Raw genomic sequence first — 20,865 nt, 5'->3', positions numbered from 1 at the left:
ACGAAGCACGCGATAGGATGGCAGTCGGAGACCTGGTTTCTTCCGGATCTATTCAGCAAGACTCATCGTGCCCGTCGACAATGCAGAATAGACTAAGAATTATGACGAAGACAGTACCTTTCGTCGGGATTTGCCGATGAATGTGCCACCAATCGCCACTGTTTGCAAGGTCGGGATTTCCCGACACAGTTTTAGATACGGATAGGTGATCTCCAAACATGTTGTTCTGCTTTGGCCCATCACGCCATGCACCGAAGGGCGTTCAGTGCTTTGACTGGGGGGAAACTATTTAGATAATGGACTGGGATATCGATATGCTGTTTTCTACCCTTCAGAGTTTGGCAAAGCCTTGACGACAAGACTGCATCCGGAAACAAAAAGTTCTTACCCACCAAAATCCTCAGTACGTGCAGGGGCCTTTTTCCAATCAAACACCATGCAGCCATTCCAACTTACCGCCACCGGCTACAATATCAACTATCTGCCACAGTACATTGCTCATCGGCACGGATTCTTCCGTGAGCAGGGACTGGACGTGAACACAACGATTCCCACCCCCTGGGATGGCGTCCTCGATGCTCTGGCCGATGGTTCTGCCGACATGGCCCTCGGTGGACTGTGGGTGCCGTCCATGTATCGGGGTAGAGTCCAAAACTATACCGTGTTTGGCCAGATTGCGAACCGCTGCCCTCTTGCCCTTCTGAGACGAACGAACTGCGACGAGACATTCAGTCTCTCTGACGTGGTCGGCAAGACGGTGTTGATGAAATCCATCGGCGGTGCCAGTGTCGGTCTCTTCTTCAAGATGCTGCTCCGTGAGAACGGCATTGATCCGAGAGATCTTGACTTCATACAGGATCTCGACGGCGTGATGCTTGGAAATTTGTTCCAGGGCGGCATGGGGGATTTTTTTGTCACTGACAATCTGTCTGCGAAGGCAATGGTGGCAAAAAACCCCGACGTCTCGATCGCAATGGAGATGGTCACGCAGGGCGAAGTGCCATGGAGCGTCTACTACCGGGAAACGTCCACCGTTACGCCAGAGGTACTTGATGCGCAGAGGCGCTTCTGCATCGGGCTGGACAAGGGGATCCAGTGGGTGCTTCAGCGCGATGCAGACGAGTTCAGGGACGAACTTATGGAGCTGTTCCCAAAGGTTGCCATCGATGTTGTCATTGACGTGGTGAATTCTTTCCGGCGAAATAGCATGTGGACTTCGGCCACCATACCTCGAAAGGCCTTTAACCGATGGCAGCGAGGTCTTACTGATGCACGTTTCGTACAGAAACCACTAGAGTATGAGGATCTTGTGGACGAGGGACCGTCGAAAGACGCACAAACCATGGTGTCAATGGTGTCACTTCCCTAGTGAGTTGAGATCACTATAGCATATAAACCACGCGAGATCACTGTCCGAAAGCTATACATAGTCAAGACAATGCATTTCGATTTCGACTTAAAACGTTGAAATACTAGTGACCGGTTAATCTATGGACCGAAAGCCTCGACAGTAGGGACAAGTGCTGCCACCGTAGATGAACCTGGTTCTGTCATCATAAAGTTGAATTCTTCAAGGTCGGGCCACTGCGCAGCTGTATTGAGTAGCTCACTGAGATCGAAATTATCAGCTGATAAAACGGCTGACATATTGTCTGTTTGGTGAGCATCTGTCGCGCACCCTTCACGGGGGACTTTCAATTGCTTCATCAGATCCCTCACGTGATTCTCAAATTCCACACGGTTGTGGTGAACTTCCTCGATATTCCTCGTAACCAGCCAGTCGATCGTTGCGGAAGAAAGAGTATCAAACGCATCTCGACATCCCGTGGCGCCTCTGAATGTCTCAGACATGGCCGAAAGAGTTGAAGCACAGGACTGGAGAATAGATATACTCTTTGACACCGGGTTATTGTCTCGGATCTCCTTAGATTGCCAGAGAGCATAGACAATCCCTAGTCCAGCCATGAAGAGATGATGCACCGATTTCCACAACATCTCAACTCGCCCTTCACGTTGGAGGACTTTGAGCCCGGCGATCACTTTGGCAGCAGCTCCATAGATGATAGATAATTCTTCCGCCGATTGGTACATGTTGCCTGCCTGGGGACGATAAAGTAGCAGGACGGCGTTGTTGTAGATGACATCCCAGTATGATTGAGATGCAAAAATGGACAGTGGTTGGGCCTTACCAGGCTCTGGGATGGTAGCTTCCCATTCTTGTAGGCGTGGCTGGATATCCTGTAGCCAGACAGTCCAGCTTGGTCGTGGATATGCCAACTTCGGAGTCCATACGCGAGTGTGCTGTACGTGTTTGATTTCTGATTCGAGTTTCGCAAGGGTGAATAGGTGGTTGTGCGCTCGCTGGGCATGTATGTCATAGTCGCTGCAGTATGCTTGCCCAAACCCTGGCCGGCATCCCGTCCAGGGATTCGGGAGTTGAACCTGTGTGCTTTCGTCAAGAATGCCAAATGGGCGACCAAGAGTGATGCAAAGTAGGCGGTCGAAGTGATAGGTGCAGTACCATAGCCGTCGTCTTTCGTTCAAAACCACAGGATCCATGTCGAGCTGCTGCAGATCGTTCTCGAAATGTAGGCCCACGTCGATACAAAGGCGCAGGGCGAAGCCCGTCAAATGCCATAAACTTCCCCGAGAAGGGGACAACGCGACAAACTGCGCCAGAAGAAGGACTGAGCGAAGGGTATCGAGGTCGCTTTTTGAGTATGAAAGGGTATTCTCGACCCAACTCAGTGCCGAGCGAAAACATCCATCACTTTGCGACGGCCGTCCACCGGAGGTGTGGCGTACGTCAACCAGCGCAATAGCAAACACTATGTATGCGATGAACATGTCTCTTTCTGAAACCTTGGATGGTCCTTGATCTGAGCCAAGTGAACTATAGGCGCTGTCAATTGCTTCGCCGACTTGTGAACGATCGAGAATCGGGAGATGAGGCGTTCGATACTGAAAATATACCTCGATCAGATGATCGGCAACATGACGTGGTGGTAGCGAGGCTTTTGCGGGAGCGGACTCAAAGATAGATAGCTCTTCGAGTGGTGGCTGGTCGGGCAGAAACGATGGTGACATGCTGTCGACTTGTATCGCTGCCAGGACTAATTTCGCGAAGGAGATGCCACTACTTTGTCCTACAAAGCGTGGTTGTTGACACGGCTCTGCAATAACGTTCCTGACCTTGGTCACTAGATCTTGAACAACGGGAGTTCTATCGTTTGAGACCGGAATTTCTTCGAGGAAAACTGTACTTGACTCGTCGTAGGCTTGGGAAGTCAGGGTTGTATTGTCTGCGAGACTCCGACTTCGCTCTGGACTGGATTGTGGATGCTCTCGTAACTCCTGAACTTGCCGGGTAAGCTTCGCTACCTTTTCTTCGAGATCCGAGACGTAACTCCGTGGTATCTTCGATTGATCAGCATGGTGTTCTCTCGGGTCATGGGGAGCCGGGATACTCACATCGGCCCCCTTGCCGGAGTGATACACAAGGCACTGGACATTGCTGTTTGCACAATTGGAGCATTGTGGGTATTTTTGGTCGCACTGACGATAGTCTAACATCAATCGCAAGACCCCTAGACACTTGCACTTGGATTATACCTTCTGCTTTCTCCGACGGCACCTGCGCGGTGATAAGCATTGTATCGCAACATAGTCCGAAATGATCACCCACCTCTGACAAGCGTTGACCCCTCCCTTGTTTCTCTGCTCAGTTCGCGGCATATTGTGGATGTCGGGTTTCAAGCCTACAAAGTTGCAATAGGAGTTGTGGTCTTGTTCATCGGGTTGTTGGCGTCGACGGGCCAGATTAAGCAGATTTGCTGATGCCACCGATAATAGTATCGGGATCTTCCGATGGATGCCGCGCTGCGATAACGGACGCGACACTCCTATTTGGCGGTCAGAAACCGTATCTGGGCGTCGATAAGCGAGATCGTAGGATCTGTGAGTGCTGCTGCCTCCGGTCTTATCGCGTATATCTGGCACGAACAGTATGGACAAGGTGCGTCGACGTGGAAAGTCGAGCATCTCAGAAGGCAAGATAGATATTTAATGTCTCAACTCGACCAAGATGATCAGAGGGCCTTCATCAGTTGAACTCTGCGTCTCAGAAACACGACTCCACAAGATTGCCCCGGTTCCCTGAGTTGCATGAATCAGCGACAGTCCAACATGGAGAAAATGGTCAAGGAAGTATCTGTCGACACTGCCACCTCTGCCGACGACCATGGCGTTGGCACCAGCACGACCATATACATTGATCCGGCAAGAGAAGCAGCTGTACGGAGAAAGTTCGACATATATGTGGTTCCGGTTTCTGTCATCTATCTGGTTCTGTCAACGCTTGACCGCAACAATGTGAGTAACCCTATCTGATTTCCTGGGACACGTTCGCTGATTTGTGTCAAGTTGGGAAACGCCCGCGTATTTGGATTCGACGAGGACGTAGGGTTGAAAGGAGGCCAGTTCGGCAATATCCAGACGCTCTCCAGTGTCTGCACCGTTCTTTTTGAGGTTCCATGGGTCCTTGCCACACGCCGATGGGGAGCAAAAAAAGCAATCGGTACTGCATTCATCCTGTGGAGTATCTGTACACTTGGAACCGCGTTTGTTCAAACCTACGGCCAAACAATCGCCTGCCGAATGTTGCTCAACGCTGCTGAAGCTGGTCTGGCTCAAGCATTCGCATTCTTGTTCTCTACGATCTACCCTCGTGAACTGGCAGGTAAGCGGATCATGACCACAAATCTCGCCCAGTGCATTTCGGGAGCCTTTGGAGGCCTCTTCGCCTATGCTGTTCAGACCATGGGTTCGCGCCATGGGTTTGCCGCATGGAGATGGCTCTTCATTATCGAATTTGGTATCACTGTGGTAATCTGTGGTGTCGGTCTATTCTTTCTGCCGGGCGAAGTAGAAAAGGCATGGTTCCTCGACGAGGAGGAGAAGGAGACCATGAGGCTCAAGAAGCAGCGCGATTATATGATTCGAGGCGAAGAGAAGTTCGAGCGCAAGTGGATCAAAGTAGCCTTGACCGACCCATTTGTATGGCTTCTCGGTCTTGCCTTTTTCACCTCTTCAGTTGCAATCAACGGATTTGGAGTCTTTTTGCCCACCATTATCTCTGGGCTTGGGTGAGTTTTAATTCTTATGCCAGAGGTTCATCAACTAACTGTTGACAGATTTGCCTCCCTGAAGGTTAACTACATGACCATTCCAGTCTATGTACTCGGCGCCATTTCTTTGTCAATTCAGGTCTGGTACTCAGACAAGATTAAGAAGAGAGCGGTGTTCATTGTTGGATGTTGTATTCCGGTTGCTGTTGGATATCTGATGTGTGTATGGTCTAAGAATCCTGACGTCGGTTATGCTGGCATGTTTGTGTTGGTCATAGGTAAGTCTCGACCACCTCTTCCTTTTCGACGGTTCTGACATGGATTGCAAGGGCTGTATCCTATATCAACCTTGGCTGTGACGTGGATTACGACCAATTTGGCCCCTGATACCAAACGAGCAATCGGCCAGCCCTTTGCCTACAGTTTGGCTAATGTGTCCAACCTCATTTCTGGACAGTTATACCCTACTCAACAAGGGCCGCGATACATCCCGGGCAATGCTATTTCGGCCGGTCTCACTATCGTTGCAGGGTTTCTCTATGCATCATGTTGGTTTTTGCTTCGGCGACGAAATGCACAAAAAGCAAAACTTATTGCTGAAGGAGCAACCACAAATGGTAAAGAAGGAGATCAAAGCCTTGAATTTACGTACATTCTGTGAGCGGTGTAGAATCGTGCTGTCCTGCCGGTGGAGGTCTGATATTGTCGGATTACGGATGACGATTGGAATATCTGTCCACCGCCCTCAGAGAACAGGGGCGAGACATCAGTGGAGCTTATAATGATGGTCACAGCAATTATCCAGGTGATTAATCACGCCCATGGATTCAGAGTGGTCAAGAATTTGAAAATGATTGCGTTTTAGTTGAACTTGAGCCCATTGCCCAGCCCGTTACATCTGATGTTCCCACTCTCATTGTCGCGGCTGCTAATGGAATGCGTTGCCATCTTTGTTTCGCCCAACAGCAACCAGACCGCTTGATCAGGATATGCCCAGACCCATCCCAGACCTTCTAAATCACTCTCGTGTTCTTAGGTACCTCGTTGAACCCCATCACAGCTGGGATCTACTCGTACTTCATACGGTTCTTGAGTATGCCAATCACGAGATAGTGACACTGACCACATCTCCTGGTTTCAAATCCCGAGGGGGGTGCATTCAATCGCCGACTCCTGAGCGAACAACTCGTCAAAGCTCGACATAAACAACCAGCTGTGTATACGTCCCTACGTTGGACTCCTGATATGTCGAAGGCTTGTTTACGATACTGTAACTTCGTGAGCTTTTTATCGGGGTGTAACCATTGTTGTAGAGAAGAGCGAGTGCGTCTGTGCTGATTGGCGCAGCCACAGGTCGGTCCCTTCAGAGTCGAAGTCCTTTTGTCGAATTCGCGAGGCAGAGCGCATCTTAAGGTGCATGTCATCGTATCTGGATCAGTGTTTGTGGTTTGAGAGGCGAGGATCGGAGATCCCTACCTCCGACTGCTACAATGGCTCCTATGGTCCTACGTACTTATAGCGGCAATTCTCGTTCCTACTTCTAGTTAGCCACCTAATTTTCTTCACGCCGCCACAGCCACATGGGTGAACCTCGACTCTGTTCATCTCATCCTGATAAGGGACGCGGTCTTGTCGGCCCAGATCAGAATCTTCCAATGTATTAATATCCTGCACCTTGTTCGGCAACAATATCGGCCATGGCTGAGCACCAGCTTCAAGACCCTCTCCAGACGGGTACTACAATAATCTCACCAGACCCTGCCACGAGCAGGCGAACGGCTACAGTAATCACTGAGAGGCAGAGGGCTCTTCGAGCGTCAGCAGCCTGATGTTTCATGGAAATGGAATTCCACTAACTAATCTGATGGAACAGATGTGATAGTTGTCGACGGGCTAAGGAGAAGTGCATTGGAATCCCATGCAAACGTTGCGTTCGCCTCCAGCGTCGATGCGAATTCACGAACGTGGGGAGTACAAGAGGGCCAATCTCAAGGACCCGTCGTTCCAGGTAAGTCATTCGATCTGGCGCTTCAACGTCGCGTCCAAGGCTCATGCATATCTACAAGCCGCTCCGTCGAGGACGACGTCGCAGAGCAGTTTCGCAAACGTGCAACTTACCTGGAGTGTATCCTAAAGCACTATGCACCCGAGCTCGACTTCGGAACAGAGAGCCTTCGCCAAAAAGCGCATAGTCTTGTGTCGGAGGAGGCTGATCCTACTCAAGCAGCTGAGGGTAGCCCCTCGAGTGCTTCTAACGGAGACATCACCATACAAGATGAGAGCTGTACCATCAACGCAGTCAATGAAAACATCGCACGTAAGGTGCCTCAGTATGATGACCTTGAAGTGGCCCTGACTGTTTGCAGACTACTCTGGTGAATTCTCGTACTGGAACTTTTCCATGCGCCTCAACAACCAAGTTAAAGATCTGATGGTAAGCCACCACAAAACGATCTCTGCTAAATTAGTCCTCAAATTCTCCGTGCTAGGTAACTGAAAACCAGCAAGATATACCACACTACTGGCGCGTGGAACAACTTGGTTCAGGCTCCCCTGCGGTATCAGAAGCCAGTTCAAATCTTCCCCCACTGCAAATTGCTCAATTTCTTGTCCATATTTTTCTCAAGCATGCCATGAGTAATTACTACTATTTTGACTCGCAGTGGTTGTCCGAGAAGCTAAGTCTTACTTATGGTCAATCTCAAGAACTCGCCTCAAAAGACGCAGGCGTATTGGCAATCATCCTGGGTGTTTTAGCTGTCGGCACCCAATACGCGCATCTAGACTCTCCAAGAGGTGCTAGCGGGAAAATCAGCTCACAGAGACACAGCGACGACGAGCTTGGTGCTGCATTCTACCAACAGGCCGTCCGGATGTTGCCTGAGGTAATTCACCTGGGCTCAGTTGAAAGTGTTCAGGGATGCCTCCTGTTTGGGTTGTATGCACTGCCCATAGATGCATCTGGCATTGGTTATATATATTTGAACTTGGCGATAAAGTTTGCCATGCAAAATGGGATGCACCGTCGAGCACCAGAGCACATTTTCAGCCGGGAGATTCTCGATAGGCGGAACAAACTATGGTGGACAGTATATTGTCTCGAAAAGTAGTTCTGCCACCTACGGTGAAGGTTGTCCATGGCTGACTTTATGACAGGAAAATCAGTATTTATCATGGAAGACCTATCTCCATTCGCCCCTCTGACATAGATGCGGATTTGCCATGTGCAGATACCGAAGCGGAAGCAATTTCAGAAACCATGTCAGAAGCCTCGAGCCTTCTCATCATGATTAAGTTGATGGATTATCTGGGAAAATTCGCTGATGATATGTAAGCTCCCAGACATTGAAAGGAGAAAAACATGCTGAAATGGTTGGTGCAGCTCGATGCTCCGTACAAGCCCCAGATCACAAACCCCTGGTATTCTTTCACGACTTATATCAAAACGAGACAAGCTCAAGTTATGGTGGGACACATTGTCGCTGAGAAAGCGCCCTCTGTCGCGCCCAAACATACATCTACAACTCGAAATCTGCCTTTTACGGATGTTTATTGGTCGACCTTTCCTCGCTGGCCGCGACGTCCCGGGCCTGACGCCAAACTTTGGCTCTGAAGAACCTAGGGTTCCAAGAAAATCTCCCAATACGACAGACAACCGTTGGGAGCAACAATCTCGTCGCAAATCACGCACTTCGACACTGGTGGACGACTGTGTCGCAGCTGCGACCGAGGCCATTGATCTCTGTCAAAATCTGCGGGATAATGGCGGTGGTTTGGCAACGATGTCCTACACTGAATATAGCTCCTGCAGAGCGTCTCTCCTTGTTCTCATTGCTTTTTGCATTAGGACTCAGACTATTCAATACTATAACCACCAGCAAAGAGGCCTCGAAATGATAAGAGACATGGCAGCCGCAGGAGAATCCGCAAGGCACGAAGTCCTGTTGATTGAGGCTCTCGGTCGGGCGGTGAAGCGTCTTCATCAGTTACATCTTAAGATGCAATCGCACAATACATCTCATCAGCGACCCGAGGTTGATTATGATCGATTCAAGCAGTGGGGAGCTGCATGGAAAGCGGGCAGATCTACTGAGGAGCTGGAAAGGCGTCAGGGACAAGTTGGCCTTAGCAACAACCAATCGCAGAGTACTGATCGCATGGACCGAGAGGACCGTGACTCCAGAGATGCTACATACGATGCCGACAGCGCCACTAACAATCTGAGACATGGACCAGCTCACGTTCCAAGCAATGTCTCAGACTTCTTCGCTCCGGATGAGCTACCAGCCGTTATGGATCATGGATTTTTCAACTGGGATAGTGCATTCCCTGGGCCGAACAGTTTCTATGAACAATCTGAAAGGCAGTTGCTCGAGAACTTTCTTTCGATTCCTGAAGATGAGTTTCAATTCTCTACAGTCTTCGATTCCGGACAGCACATGGCCGCCTTTTCCACCATAAACCCAGGCCAAAATCAAGAATTTCACTAGACGACATTAACCATATATCTATGGATATCGGACGGTCCTGATCCTCTATATTTTCGCACCCATATCTAGAGTCAATGTTCCCGTTTTGGCAATCAAGTACTCCTCGATGGCAACATCCTTTCCTGCTTCTTTGCCATATCCGGACTCTTTGATCCCGCCGAATGGTGATTCCGCGCACGAGCTATTGCCTGGAGACAAGTATGTCAGCAAGGCACACGAGGTGCTCATCCAGTCACATGGGCAGAAGTGGCATACCTGTATTCATCCCGATCATCCCCGCCTCGAGACTCTCTAACAGTCTCCATGTTCGATCAACGTCCTTGGTAAAGAAGTAGGAGGCAAGGCCCATGCTGGTGTCATTTGCAAGACGGACAGCCTCATCCTCAGTATCAAAAGCGTACAATGCCAGAATGGGTCCAAATATCTCCTCCCTGTACGACAGCATCTTTGGCGTCATGTCTGACAGTATTGTTGGCTCGAAGAAATAGCCTTGCAGACCCTCGGGCTGCTTCCCACCCAAAACGATACGTCCACCATTCTTCTCAGCGTCCGCAACGTGGAGCTTGAGTTTCTCCACGGCTCGTGGAGTCGTCAAGGCGCCCATGGTGGTTCCAGCTGCGCTGCCATGGCCAATCCGTATCTGCCTTGTCGCGTCAACAAGCATTTCTTCGAACTTTTTGAAGACCCCCCTTTGAACAAAAACTCTATTTGCATGGGTACAGGCTTGACCGCAAGTTCTCCACTTCAGGATTTTCAAAGCTTCCAGCGCTGCGTGGAGGTCGGCGTCGTCAAACACAATAAACGGGCAGTTCCCTCCCAGCTCCAGCGTTAGCTTTTTCAACCCTTCACTGCAATGCCGGGAGATGAGACGGCCTATAGCCGTGCTACCGGTGAATGTGACCTTCCGGACCAGGGAATGCTTGCACAGTTTCTCACTGAGCTCAGGCGTGTGCTCAAAGTCCGTTGGTAGTACGTTGAGCACGCCACTCGGGAAGCCTGCTCGAAGTGCCAGGTCGGCGAGGGCCAAGACACTGAACGGCGTCTCGGGAGATGGCTTAACGATCATGCTGCATCCAGCCGCCAACGCCGCAGTCACCTTCCTCAGTATCATCGCAACTGGAAAGTTCCACGGCACGAGCGCAACACAGACGCCAATTGGCTGTTTAATCACAAATGTTCGACGATTCGAGACGGCAGGAATCGCCGTGCTGCCACGGATCCGCTCAGTCTCTCCAATGAACCACCAGACAAAGCTGAGCCCGTAGTCGACCTCAAGCAATGCCTCGGCCATTGGTTTCCCAGTTTCATAAACAACGATTTTGGCGATGTCTTCCTTAGCGTCAATAATTAGGTTGTGCCATGCCAGCAGCCATTTGGCTCGTTGCCTAGGGTTCGCGTGACGATAGTCTATGAAGGCTTTCTGGGACGACTGGACACAGTCTTCCACGTCCAGAGCCGATGTTGCTGCACATGATGCAAAGCGCTGACCCGTACCGGGATCTTGGTCAGTCAGTCAGAGATGGACAAATCTTCTTCAGACCCAAATCCTGCCGACTTCAAACTCACCTGTAACATCAAAGCGCTTTCCGGACTTTGACTCTACCCACTTCCCATGGATAAGAGCATGCTGATGTAAAAGGGTGGGGTCACGAAGCTGGAGGTAGAGTCAATAAGCGTTTCATTTCGAAGAACCTATAATTTGGCGGCTGGCCCAAAACATACACTGAAGGGATACTGCGTCATTTTGAACAGATGGGTTCTTTTTGAATTGCTGCTATGCCTGACTGCTATCAGATCGCCCTCGACGGAATGCAAGACAGTTATCTATGTAGAATGGTGATGGAGGCCATATGTATCTACAGATATCTATTGGGTACACTGGTCCGGGATCGTAATCATTATCCGGACGCCTTTTGGCAACAGTACATTCCTCTGACAGTAGCTCACCGGACCGGCAAACTTTCTGCTCGCTCCTGTGTGTCAAGGCTTACCGGGACGGAGGCGGATACTCCTGCCCTGAGGTGGACCGCCTGAGTCTGGAGGTATTCGACATTATCAATCGTGGCTTGCGGACAATCCGGTTTTCGCAGCCGGACCGGCGACGAAGGTCACGTCTGCCTTACTACCGGATCCTCTAAATGTGATGTTGACATCCTCTCTCGCGCATTCCGCTCTGGTGAGTAGCGTACAAGCGCTGGTTGTGCTGTGGTTGAAGATGGCTGATGTGGCTTCCGCGAACGAATCCTCTAGGAGCAGGCAACAGTTTAAAGAACTTTTGCAATATTCGTTGATCCTAAATTGAGGACGTTATACGGTAGGCACGTTGCTAGTTTTATATTTGAAGTGGTCCAGCGCTGCGGATCTTCTGTTCGGCGACCCTTGGTTCATCTACAATCAGAAACGTACATCTGTCTATTCAATAAATTTGGCTGTGAGAGAAGCAAAATCCGTTGCAAAGACCTGAAGTTTAACCACAAATGACGATGCTCTCAGGGCTAACGAATAATTTCATGTTGTCGTGGCCCCATACGTACAAACTCTCCAGATTGTAAAACCTTCCTCCCACGTACCGTCTCACCTTCTAACCCCATAGGATGTTGAATTTTTGAATCCCGCGCTTGGGCTTCGGCACTGGCTCCGGGTTCGCCTCGGCTAGCAGGATGAAGCCGCGAATGGGGGATTCCGCAAGCGGAACCAGTTTTGTGCCCTTGATGTATTTGTATGCGAAATAGAGAACAATGACGACAGGTAGGTTCAGGTAGCTTGAGATGAAGGTCTCGGTATCCCAGCGTCCGCGCATGAATGTCTTGTACCCGCCCGTCAGGTAGATAATGATGAACATGCCCAGAGACGCCCAGGTCGAATACGGTTGGAAAGGAGCGGCCCAGGGCAGCTTGGTGTGTCGATCAATGTTCTGCGCCTTGCAGGCATAATAGAAACGTAGATAGGTGATGCATATAGTCATCCAGTTGACCAGAGTGCTAACTGACACCAAGTCCTGTAGCCAAGTGAAGGCGGTACTTGCGCCGCTCGACAATGACATGTATCCCAGGCACATGAAGATACCAAACAGGGATATAGCGATGTAAGGCACGCCAAATCGATTCAAGCGCGTGAAGAACGCTGGTGCGTGGCCGTGCTTGGCCAGTGCGAACAGAATACGGGGGCCGCCGAGGATGTTAGCATTGCCGGAGGACCACGCCGATGTCAAGACCACGGCATTGATGATGCTCGGGACCACCTTGATTCCTGCGTCTTTTGCCGCGATAACAAAGGGAGACCGGGCTGCATTGGCGCTTCCGCTGAAATGGGCAACAAATCGTGTATGTCAGTGTTTTGGCCTGAGAGAGTTATGGTACAGAAGGAGCGGTGCTTGTTACTCACGTCAATAATCTTGGATCATCGGACGATACGACCAAGCCCACCATGAAAATACTTATAATGTAGAAGATTAGGATTCTCCAGAATATGCGTTTGGTGGCCTTGGGAATGGCCTGGCGTGGGTTCTGTGTCTCTGCTGCGGGTAAGGTGATGTTTTCGATACCAGAGAACGCATATAATGCGTTGGACATGACAGTCCAGAAGCCTGTGAAGAGCTCAGTTGTCAGTTTTGGTTCTTTGAACAAGTGTAGGTGGGTCGTGCGGCAGGGTAAAGCGCTGCCCTGGGATTCAAGGGACAGAATCTCGAAGTGCCACAGCTAGAGTCTCTTACCCAAGAACCGACCAAGTGACCCACTGATTCCCAGATACTGCACGAAAGGACCAGGATGTTTCCAATACCTAAACCCGATAGACTCGCCCGATGGCCCTCCTCCACAAGTAATGACCAAGGCCATAATATTCACCCCAATGATCAAAAGAATTTTGAGGGTAGAAAAAAAGAATTCTATCTCGCCATAAACGCGTACAAAAAGAAACGCGGTGCCCAACATTAGCAGGCCAAATATGGTGATCCACACTGCGTTGCTGACAGAGGTGGTCCAGAATTCGACGAGGACAGCAACTGCAACAAGCTCGGACGGAATTGACACAAGGTAGCCGTAAACCTCATTCCAACCATTAGCAAACGCCAGTGCTGGATCGACAAAGTATTCAGAATAGCGGACTATGCCACCACTCAAAGGGACAAGAGTGCCCATTTCGCCAACCGCAAGCACTACCGAGGCCGCGGCCATGCCGATAATCGCGTAGCCCAAGAACGCTCCCAGAGGCCCTGCGTGAGCAATGGCGCGCCCAGAACCGAGAAAGAGCCCTGTGCCAATGGTACCGGCGAGGGCAATCATCTGGATATGTCTCTGCTTCAGTCCTTGCTTCAGCTCCTTAACCTCGGTCAAGACGCTTTCGTCCAGTCCGCCAGGAAGATCTGCCAGGTCTCCCCGACACGACGTAGTGGTCATGGCTAATGTCGATTCCATGTCACCTTCGGCCTTTCCGGCATACTGGGTTTTGGTCTCAGCCATATTCAAAGAGGCTATGGGTTTGACCTATGGTTCGGAGTCGGACAAGGATCGTCCGAAGTGGTGGTTGCAGGGTCAAATACGGAAGACGTCGACTGTGGAACGTCGAAGAGAGGGTTCAAGATGATGTCGTGTGGCGAGGCGACGGATATCCAGTTCCACGCTTCCTTTATACACAATTTCGAAGCTGTCCTTGCGGCCTCTAGCATGGTAGTGATATCTCAGCCATCATTGATGACCACGGGCATGGACAGAGATAACGATCCGTACAGGGATAGGCGTTCCCCTGTCGAGACTGTGGTCAAAACCTCTCGGTCCGGTTGATCCCATGAGAACCATTGAGTGTTCTACTTGATAAGTTCAATAGCAGTTCCTGCGAGGTTGTCCATCTTTCGGGCTGTCTGGCAAGCAGGTTAGTTTTCCGGCCCGGTTAGAGTTTGCGCTAGGGTAGGAATTCACGTAACCGTAGATCAATGGGAGCCGGTGGTGAACAGTTCCAGATTTTTTCCCCAACGCCCAAAAAAGGATCATCTAAGCGGTGCTTATCGTTGCTAGCTTCTTAGTGCCCGCCTGAGGCTGCCATCAGATAGGAATAACGGAATAGTAATACGTATTGTACACGATAGTAGTTGCTGTTCATTTTAGGTCTCGGCTGTTGATGCTATAATCTAGAAAGATTGTTGCATCTTGTCCTTACAACGAATATGATTTCAATCTGGTCTGTGACTTCGTAACACCGCCTACGACCTCCAAAGTCAGCGATCCCAAGGAAGCGTAATCCAGCAAGATATCTACTCCAGACTGGTTAGAGGGTTTTTGATCAGCAAGTACTATCCCGGAGCGTTGGGACCAAAAAGCCCGAAGACCAGTTCTAAGATGGTAATCTACGCAGCCGTCTACTGCCAAAATAAGCCTCTCATATGCTCATATACCAGACAAAGGCCATCGTTACAGCATTATTTCTCTTTGTAAGCCTGCTTGGTTCGTCTGATGTGTCGGTCTACTTGTCCTTCGGGCCTGGAGCTGTCCTTGGCAGGAAGATTTGTCCTGTGCCCAGAATATCACCTTCCTCCTCACTGTTGTAAACTGCCCGATCAATCCGGGCTTGGCTGGTTTCAAACAGCCTAGGGATGCCAGTCTCTGTGAAAGGAAGCTCTCTTCCTTGCAGATGCGCGGCGACCAGTTTTGCGACCCCCTTGGACCCAAGCCAGATCAGAGGCATCCCATGGCCATTGAATCCAGCATTGACAAATTGCCCATCGAGACCAGGGACGGCACCTATGTGTGGGTGTGAATCAAAAGAATAACCCATCACTCCTGTCCATATATCTGTAATGGTAGCGGGGTATTTCTCCCATCCGTTGAAGGTTCGCTGCATATAGTTGTTGTAGTAGTCTTTGGCGGCATCAATGAGCACGCCGTCATCAACATTTCTGTACCATTGTTCTCTGAATGGACTGAATTTGGCAGCTGCTCCACCCACAACGATACCGCCGTCGGTTCTGGGAATAAGGTAGGACAGAGCTTTATCCTCATCGCGGATTATGTAGGAATTATTCAGCAGAGGAGCCGAGGACTCAGTTTCCACGGGAGCAGCAATATGGCAGCAAATTCCTTTGCATGGAACGACGTTGTGGTCGTACTGAGGCAGGAGACTTGCAACATATCCATTCGTGGCATGGACGACTCGGCTCGCGCAGATGCTGCCTCGATCAGTATGGACAGTCCAGCCGTGACTCGAGTCAGCTTGCACTGATGTGACGGGAGTGTTTGTCTGTAAGTTCACTCTGCCAGTGGCGAGCACGACCTTGAGCAACCCCTGGATGAACTTGGCCGGCCACATAGTTCCAGCAGTGAATGAAGCCGCTGCTTTGGCACCCTTAATACCGGAATACTAAAGAATGACGATTTCTGTCAGTTGAAACCATCTCTATCAAATGGAACGTGCTTGAAGCCGAAAGATGCAAACTTACACCTTCTGCAGTCTTGGGGTCTCTAGTGAAAAAGACATCTTTCATGTAGTCCAGATTATATGCTCGCATTTTTTGATAGGTCCTAATGGCGTTGTCGGCAGCTTCTTCGTTGCACCACACGTCGATAGATCTTTGCAGCGTTAAGTCGCAATCGATCTGTTCATCCTCGATAACCTTCTTGATTGCCCACATATTGGCGATCTCGAACTCTGCTATCTCTGAGGCCAGCTCAACACCGTATCTATCGATATATGTGGGAATATGGCCGTACAGGTCAGGACGTAAATGTCCTCCGTTCCGTCCCGTTGCTCCAGAGCATGCTTCTCGGGCTTCGAGGATCGTAATTGAAGATATTTCTGGGAAGTCCCGTACGAGGTGATAAGCTGTTGCAGCGCCCGCATAGCCAGCTCCGATGATCACGACATCAGCGTGGCTCGGAATGGACTCGGTTGTCCGGTGGTTTTCCAGTCCCTGAGGCTCTCTGAACCAGAACGATTTCAATCCATTCTTGACAGGGAGATATTGTGACATGTCGTCGATATCATGCGGAAGTTCTGTCCCGGCTCGAGTGTTTTTGAATTTTGGAGTGTTTTTGGTAATGGAACCTCAGCTAAATAGTAATTGAGCAGCTCTGAGACTGTTTTATCTGGTCATCATACCCTGGGAGAAGAAGTGAAAAACGTAAATATCTCCTGATCAGTTGGTTCCGAGTCACTCTCTGGCGACTGTACCACGAGATGAACACCGTGAGGTGGTGAGCTTAGTCAGTCAGTCGGCGCGGGCCATTACGCAGGTTGCCTAACCGGCAAGTGGATTAGCCGGTTGTCTAGCCGGCTGTTGCAAGTGGCGCCGTTTCTTATCTTGGTGTCACTCGAATCTACATGGGTGATTGAAGGACAGACAAAGTTCCCGAGTAAAAGCAACCAGCACAAGAGATTAAATCAGGGCCGGATCTAAAGAGAAGAGATTCTAGAAACGACTTTGCTATTACTTACCGCTCGTACTGACCATTGCCCATTTCGCATTTTCAGTCATAATATCAACTTTTCATCAGCGAAAGACGTTGTCAATCGGGTGCCAATCCCTATACCTGGTACTATCCTCACGGCAGCTGTTTCACAATGCCAACCCAACAGAAACACGTCGTGTTCGATGTGGTGGGAACATGCGTTTCCTTTGACGCATACTATAACACTATCGACAGCGTCATCGGCGATAAGTTACGACGACATACCATCACTGCCAAACACTTCGGCTTTACGTGGCAGACAGTGGCAGAGCTTGAATTCACCTTCTTATCCATCTCTGAACGCTACAGGCCATATAAGGAGGTGATGCGAGCCATGTTCTATCGCTCGCTTTGGTTGGCGGGCGTAAGTGATCCACAAAGCTTCGCCACCGACGAGCAAAGAGAGAAATGTATTGAAGGATACTCTGCACTAGAATTACGACCAGGATGTCGAGAATGTTTCCAGGTTTTACGCGATGCCGGATTCACGGTATGGTGCTTCACCACCGGCGATGCTAAACGGGTTCGAGGATATTTCGAGCGTGCAGGAGTCGAAATGCCTCTTGAGAACTTCGTCACCTGTGATACTGGTGGTGTCGCAAAGCCGGCATTGGCTGCGTACAGATCTGTCCTAAATCAGCTGGGATCTGAAAGTGAGAGGTGGTTTGCCGCCGCCCATATGTGGGACGTCTCTGCAGCGGTCAAGGCTGGATTCACGGGAGCGTACTGCACTGTTTACGAGTTGGATCCATGCATGGATATCTTTGAGGACGAGATGCAAGTGGTGGAAGATTCGCTGCCTGATATGGCCAAAGCAATTGTGGCGGCTTCGGCACGCGGTATTGCATGCTTGAAATAATTATGCAGCACGAAGATCTTAAACGTGTAAGTCGTGTGGGGAGTGAGAATATAAGGCATTTATGGTACGGGTTTTCTGCTCAGACTTGGATACCTTGGAAAAGTTACATGATAAGATTCATTTTAAGAAAGCCGCTGAGACACCTTTTGATATGAATGTATACTGTTCATTATGTATTCTATAGTCGAGCCTGCAGCAGCGGAGGTACTCTTTTGTCCTCCTGCATTGTCGTCTGGTCCGAACCCCATACCCCTTTGAACTCTTTCTCTAACTCACTCTCGGAAGCGGACAGTCGCTCCCGTGTGGATTTGAACATGGTAGGCAAGCCTGTTTGCTCGTAGTCGATCCCTTCCACCACCATCCTGGCTAGGGCTCTACTTGCCAACAGAATATATGCCATTCCTCGGCCAGAGAAACCAGCAATCACATACTGGCCCGGGATATCTGGTACTGGCCCTATGTGAGGCATAAAGTCGGAAGTGTAACCCATAACTACGTTTAAAAACATGCGATTAGTATTGATCAGCTCTTACATTCTCCCAAAGAACTGATGACTTACCGCCGGTCCAGACTCGATCAGTGCTTGCCTCACTGTCCTCCCAACCTCTGAAATGCCTCTGCATATAGCCCTGAAAGTAGTTGTCTGAAGCTCTCGACATTCTCTCATCATCTCTGACGGAATCAAACCAGAGATCTCGATCGTGTAAAAATGTTTGTCGAGCTCCTCCAACCACTATACTTCCATCCGCTCGTGGGATCAGATAGTCATAATTAGCTCCGCCGAATCTCAGGCTGTATGTATTGGGAAGGTGAGGTGAATTGGCCCCTTTTGACGTTTTGATGTGGCTGCATACACCGCGAACAGGAACAATCTTACGACGATACTGCGGAAGTAGCGATGCAGTATAGCCGTTGGTGGCATAGATGATTTTCCGAGCCTTGAGATCGCCCCTAGAGGTTGAGATGGTCCAAAACCCTGCCTCATCCTGTGTCTTCGACACTCGATAGGCTGGAGTGTGCGCATGGGCTTGAAAATTGGGTCGCCGTAGAAGACGCTCTAGCAATCCTAGAACTAGTCGCTTTGGCCAAAGATGAGCTGCAGTGAAACTGAAACAACACTGCGCTCCTTTCACCCCGGAGATCTGTGACCGTGAACCCATCAGTAAAACTAACATCTCACAACAGCTATTCACCGTATAACTTACCCTTTCAGCATCCTCCTTCCCTGTGTAGGCTACATCCCTTAGATCGTAACTCCCACTTTGACGCAGCTTCAGATAAGCTTCATATGTCTTTCGTGCATGATCTCGATCCAAGTAAACATCCACAGCGCGGGTTAGGTGAAAGTCACAATCTAACGCCTCGGTTTCCACTAACTGCTTGACGGCCAGTACCTGAGAGCTTTCGAACTTCTGCAGTGCTGACGCCTGCTGTGCTCCATAGAGAGTTTCGTACTTTGTGGTGCTATAGTAAGTATCAGGTTTAATGTGCCCTCCATTCCGGCCAGTAGCGCCTGAGCAGAGTTCACGCGCCTCAAGCAACACGATCGACGGCTCGTTGTTGTAGCATTTGAGAATGTGATACGCTGTGGCGACCCCAGAGAATCCGGAACCTATAATTACGATATCGCATTCTGTTGGTAATGTCGCCTTTGATCCATGGTTATCCAGTGCGTGGGGTTGTGCCGTCCACACAGAGGGGATTGGGTTAGGAACAGGCAATTGCAGCGGCTTCATGGCTTGTTGACTTTCTGTCACTCTCTAGTAGAGAGACAATGAAACAGGAAGACGCTTGAAATTATGTTTTTGTAATGTCCTTGTGCTGATCCGGGCCGATTAGTTGCCTACTCAGGGGATTAAAGCCGGCCGGGCCGGAGGAGCAGTGGACTTGCGATGAAACATAGGCTTTTCTGAACCCCAAATGCCTTCGCTATTGCAGACGCCCTGTGGTCCGCACATCTCGGCCAGAGCGAGTCGCATCAACTTTGCCCTCTGAGCACAGCAGGACTAGCCGAGAGATGTTGCATGGCAGGCTTATTGACATTTTCTGGCGATGAGCGTCCGCAGCTGCGGCCACCTCTTTCTGGTCCTCGCCCCTCTACTTGGAACTCGGCGATGGAAAAAGAGCTACGCATGAAACACCGAGTTCTAGGTACTAGATGTGCCGAATGGAAGTGTTGTATACTTTAACCACCATTGCCAGTTCGTCCGCAGGCGCAATGGTCCTCAACGGTGTAGCGCGCCGATCCGGAATATTCTGAGCGTCGATGTCCGTTAGCACCTTCTTGAGGAATTGTCGGAGTCGATTTTGCAGTCATGTTTGAGAAACGGTGACAAGATAGATTCACCTTAAAGGCTGATTAAGTTCAGCAAAAAGTCTATTGAAAGTTTGCTGTCTGGTAAAATGGTCTGAGCAGCGATATGCGGACTCTGAAGCACGAGTCCGAGTTCATGCCCGACAAGGCTCCTCTCGCCCGTCAGCAATCATGTGCTTAAAGCAAGGAACCACGTATACCTGGGTGAAATATCCATTTCCCGGCTCCAGCGTTGACCGTTCAAGTTGTCATCAAAGTCGAGCCGACAATTGAAAGGACGCTGCCTCCGACCATGAAATGATATTCGAGCGTACTTGTGGAGATTCCAGTCGTAACGGCAGAGACGACTTTCCTGAGAAGTAGTGCCAGTAACAACAGTTCTGACCTTTGTGTGACTTTCCCTGCATGGCCTGGAACCGGAGAGAGAGCTAAAAGGCGTATTCGACAAGCACGGACAAGATCCTCAACGGTGCAAATCATCCAGCGAGTATGGTTCATTGCGAGATAAGTTTCCAAGAAAGCGTCGCTTTCATCTCCCAACCAAGCCTGAGATGCAAATAATACAGCAACAAGCACAACAGAAACGACAAACAACGCAATGATCGCTACATCGCTCCAGGCATACCGAACAGATTGT

The 20,865-nt window shown here is 50.0% G+C and overlaps 8 protein-coding genes across 8 annotated transcripts; 3 read left to right on the top strand and 5 right to left on the bottom strand.

Annotated features, from left to right (window-relative positions):
* Positions 1-436: 436 nt before the first annotated feature.
* On the top strand, positions 437-1,369 carry PV08_02302 (uncharacterized protein; the record flags this gene model as incomplete). The annotated part of the gene is made up of 1 exon (XM_016376661.1): positions 437-1,369. The coding sequence occupies one exon, from the start codon at positions 437-439 to the stop codon at positions 1,367-1,369; it is 933 nt and encodes a 310-aa protein (XP_016238231.1).
* Positions 1,370-1,488: 119 nt separating this feature from the next.
* On the bottom strand, positions 1,489-4,041 carry PV08_02301 (uncharacterized protein; the record flags this gene model as incomplete). The annotated part of the gene is made up of 4 exons (XM_016376660.1): positions 1,489-3,417; positions 3,472-3,555; positions 3,613-3,634; positions 3,686-4,041. 4 exons carry the CDS (start codon positions 4,039-4,041, stop codon positions 1,489-1,491), a joined length of 2,391 nt encoding a protein of 796 aa, XP_016238230.1.
* Positions 4,042-4,185: 144 nt separating this feature from the next.
* On the top strand, positions 4,186-9,616 carry PV08_02300 (uncharacterized protein; the record flags this gene model as incomplete). Its single annotated transcript, XM_016376659.1, has 9 exons — positions 4,186-4,371; positions 4,423-5,144; positions 5,193-5,404; positions 5,456-5,743; positions 7,000-7,443; positions 7,493-7,593; positions 7,631-8,232; positions 8,283-8,456; positions 8,509-9,616. 9 exons carry the CDS (start codon positions 4,186-4,188, stop codon positions 9,614-9,616), a joined length of 3,837 nt encoding a protein of 1,278 aa, XP_016238229.1.
* Positions 9,617-9,661: 45 nt separating this feature from the next.
* Positions 9,662-11,359, bottom strand: PV08_02299 (uncharacterized protein; the record flags this gene model as incomplete). The annotated part of the gene is made up of 4 exons (XM_016376658.1): positions 9,662-9,804; positions 9,872-11,116; positions 11,183-11,270; positions 11,339-11,359. The coding sequence occupies 4 exons, from the start codon at positions 11,357-11,359 to the stop codon at positions 9,662-9,664; spliced, it is 1,497 nt and encodes a 498-aa protein (XP_016238228.1).
* An 838-nt stretch (positions 11,360-12,197) lies between these two features.
* PV08_02298 (uncharacterized protein) lies at positions 12,198-14,076 on the bottom strand (the record flags this gene model as incomplete). Its single annotated transcript, XM_016376657.1, has 3 exons — positions 12,198-12,918; positions 13,001-13,202; positions 13,329-14,076. 3 exons carry the CDS (start codon positions 14,074-14,076, stop codon positions 12,198-12,200), a joined length of 1,671 nt encoding a protein of 556 aa, XP_016238227.1.
* Positions 14,077-15,073: 997 nt separating this feature from the next.
* PV08_02297 (uncharacterized protein) lies at positions 15,074-16,577 on the bottom strand (the record flags this gene model as incomplete). Its single annotated transcript, XM_016376656.1, has 2 exons — positions 15,074-15,967; positions 16,047-16,577. The coding sequence occupies 2 exons, from the start codon at positions 16,575-16,577 to the stop codon at positions 15,074-15,076; spliced, it is 1,425 nt and encodes a 474-aa protein (XP_016238226.1).
* Positions 16,578-17,167: 590 nt separating this feature from the next.
* PV08_02296 (uncharacterized protein) lies at positions 17,168-17,914 on the top strand (the record flags this gene model as incomplete). The annotated part of the gene is made up of 1 exon (XM_016376655.1): positions 17,168-17,914. One exon carries the CDS (start codon positions 17,168-17,170, stop codon positions 17,912-17,914), a length of 747 nt encoding a protein of 248 aa, XP_016238225.1.
* A 178-nt stretch (positions 17,915-18,092) lies between these two features.
* PV08_02295 (uncharacterized protein) lies at positions 18,093-19,650 on the bottom strand (the record flags this gene model as incomplete). The annotated part of the gene is made up of 3 exons (XM_016376654.1): positions 18,093-18,406; positions 18,474-19,056; positions 19,120-19,650. 3 exons carry the CDS (start codon positions 19,648-19,650, stop codon positions 18,093-18,095), a joined length of 1,428 nt encoding a protein of 475 aa, XP_016238224.1.
* Between the last annotated feature and the right edge of the window lie 1,215 nt (positions 19,651-20,865).

The sequence above is a fragment of the Exophiala spinifera genome (assembly GCF_000836115.1).
Source record: "Exophiala spinifera strain CBS 89968 unplaced genomic scaffold supercont1.2, whole genome shotgun sequence".
In the NCBI taxonomy this organism is placed as follows: domain Eukaryota; kingdom Fungi; phylum Ascomycota; class Eurotiomycetes; order Chaetothyriales; family Herpotrichiellaceae; genus Exophiala; species Exophiala spinifera.
The sequence above is the reverse complement of the archived record's forward strand: the minus strand, read 5'-3'. Positions and strand labels throughout refer to the sequence as shown.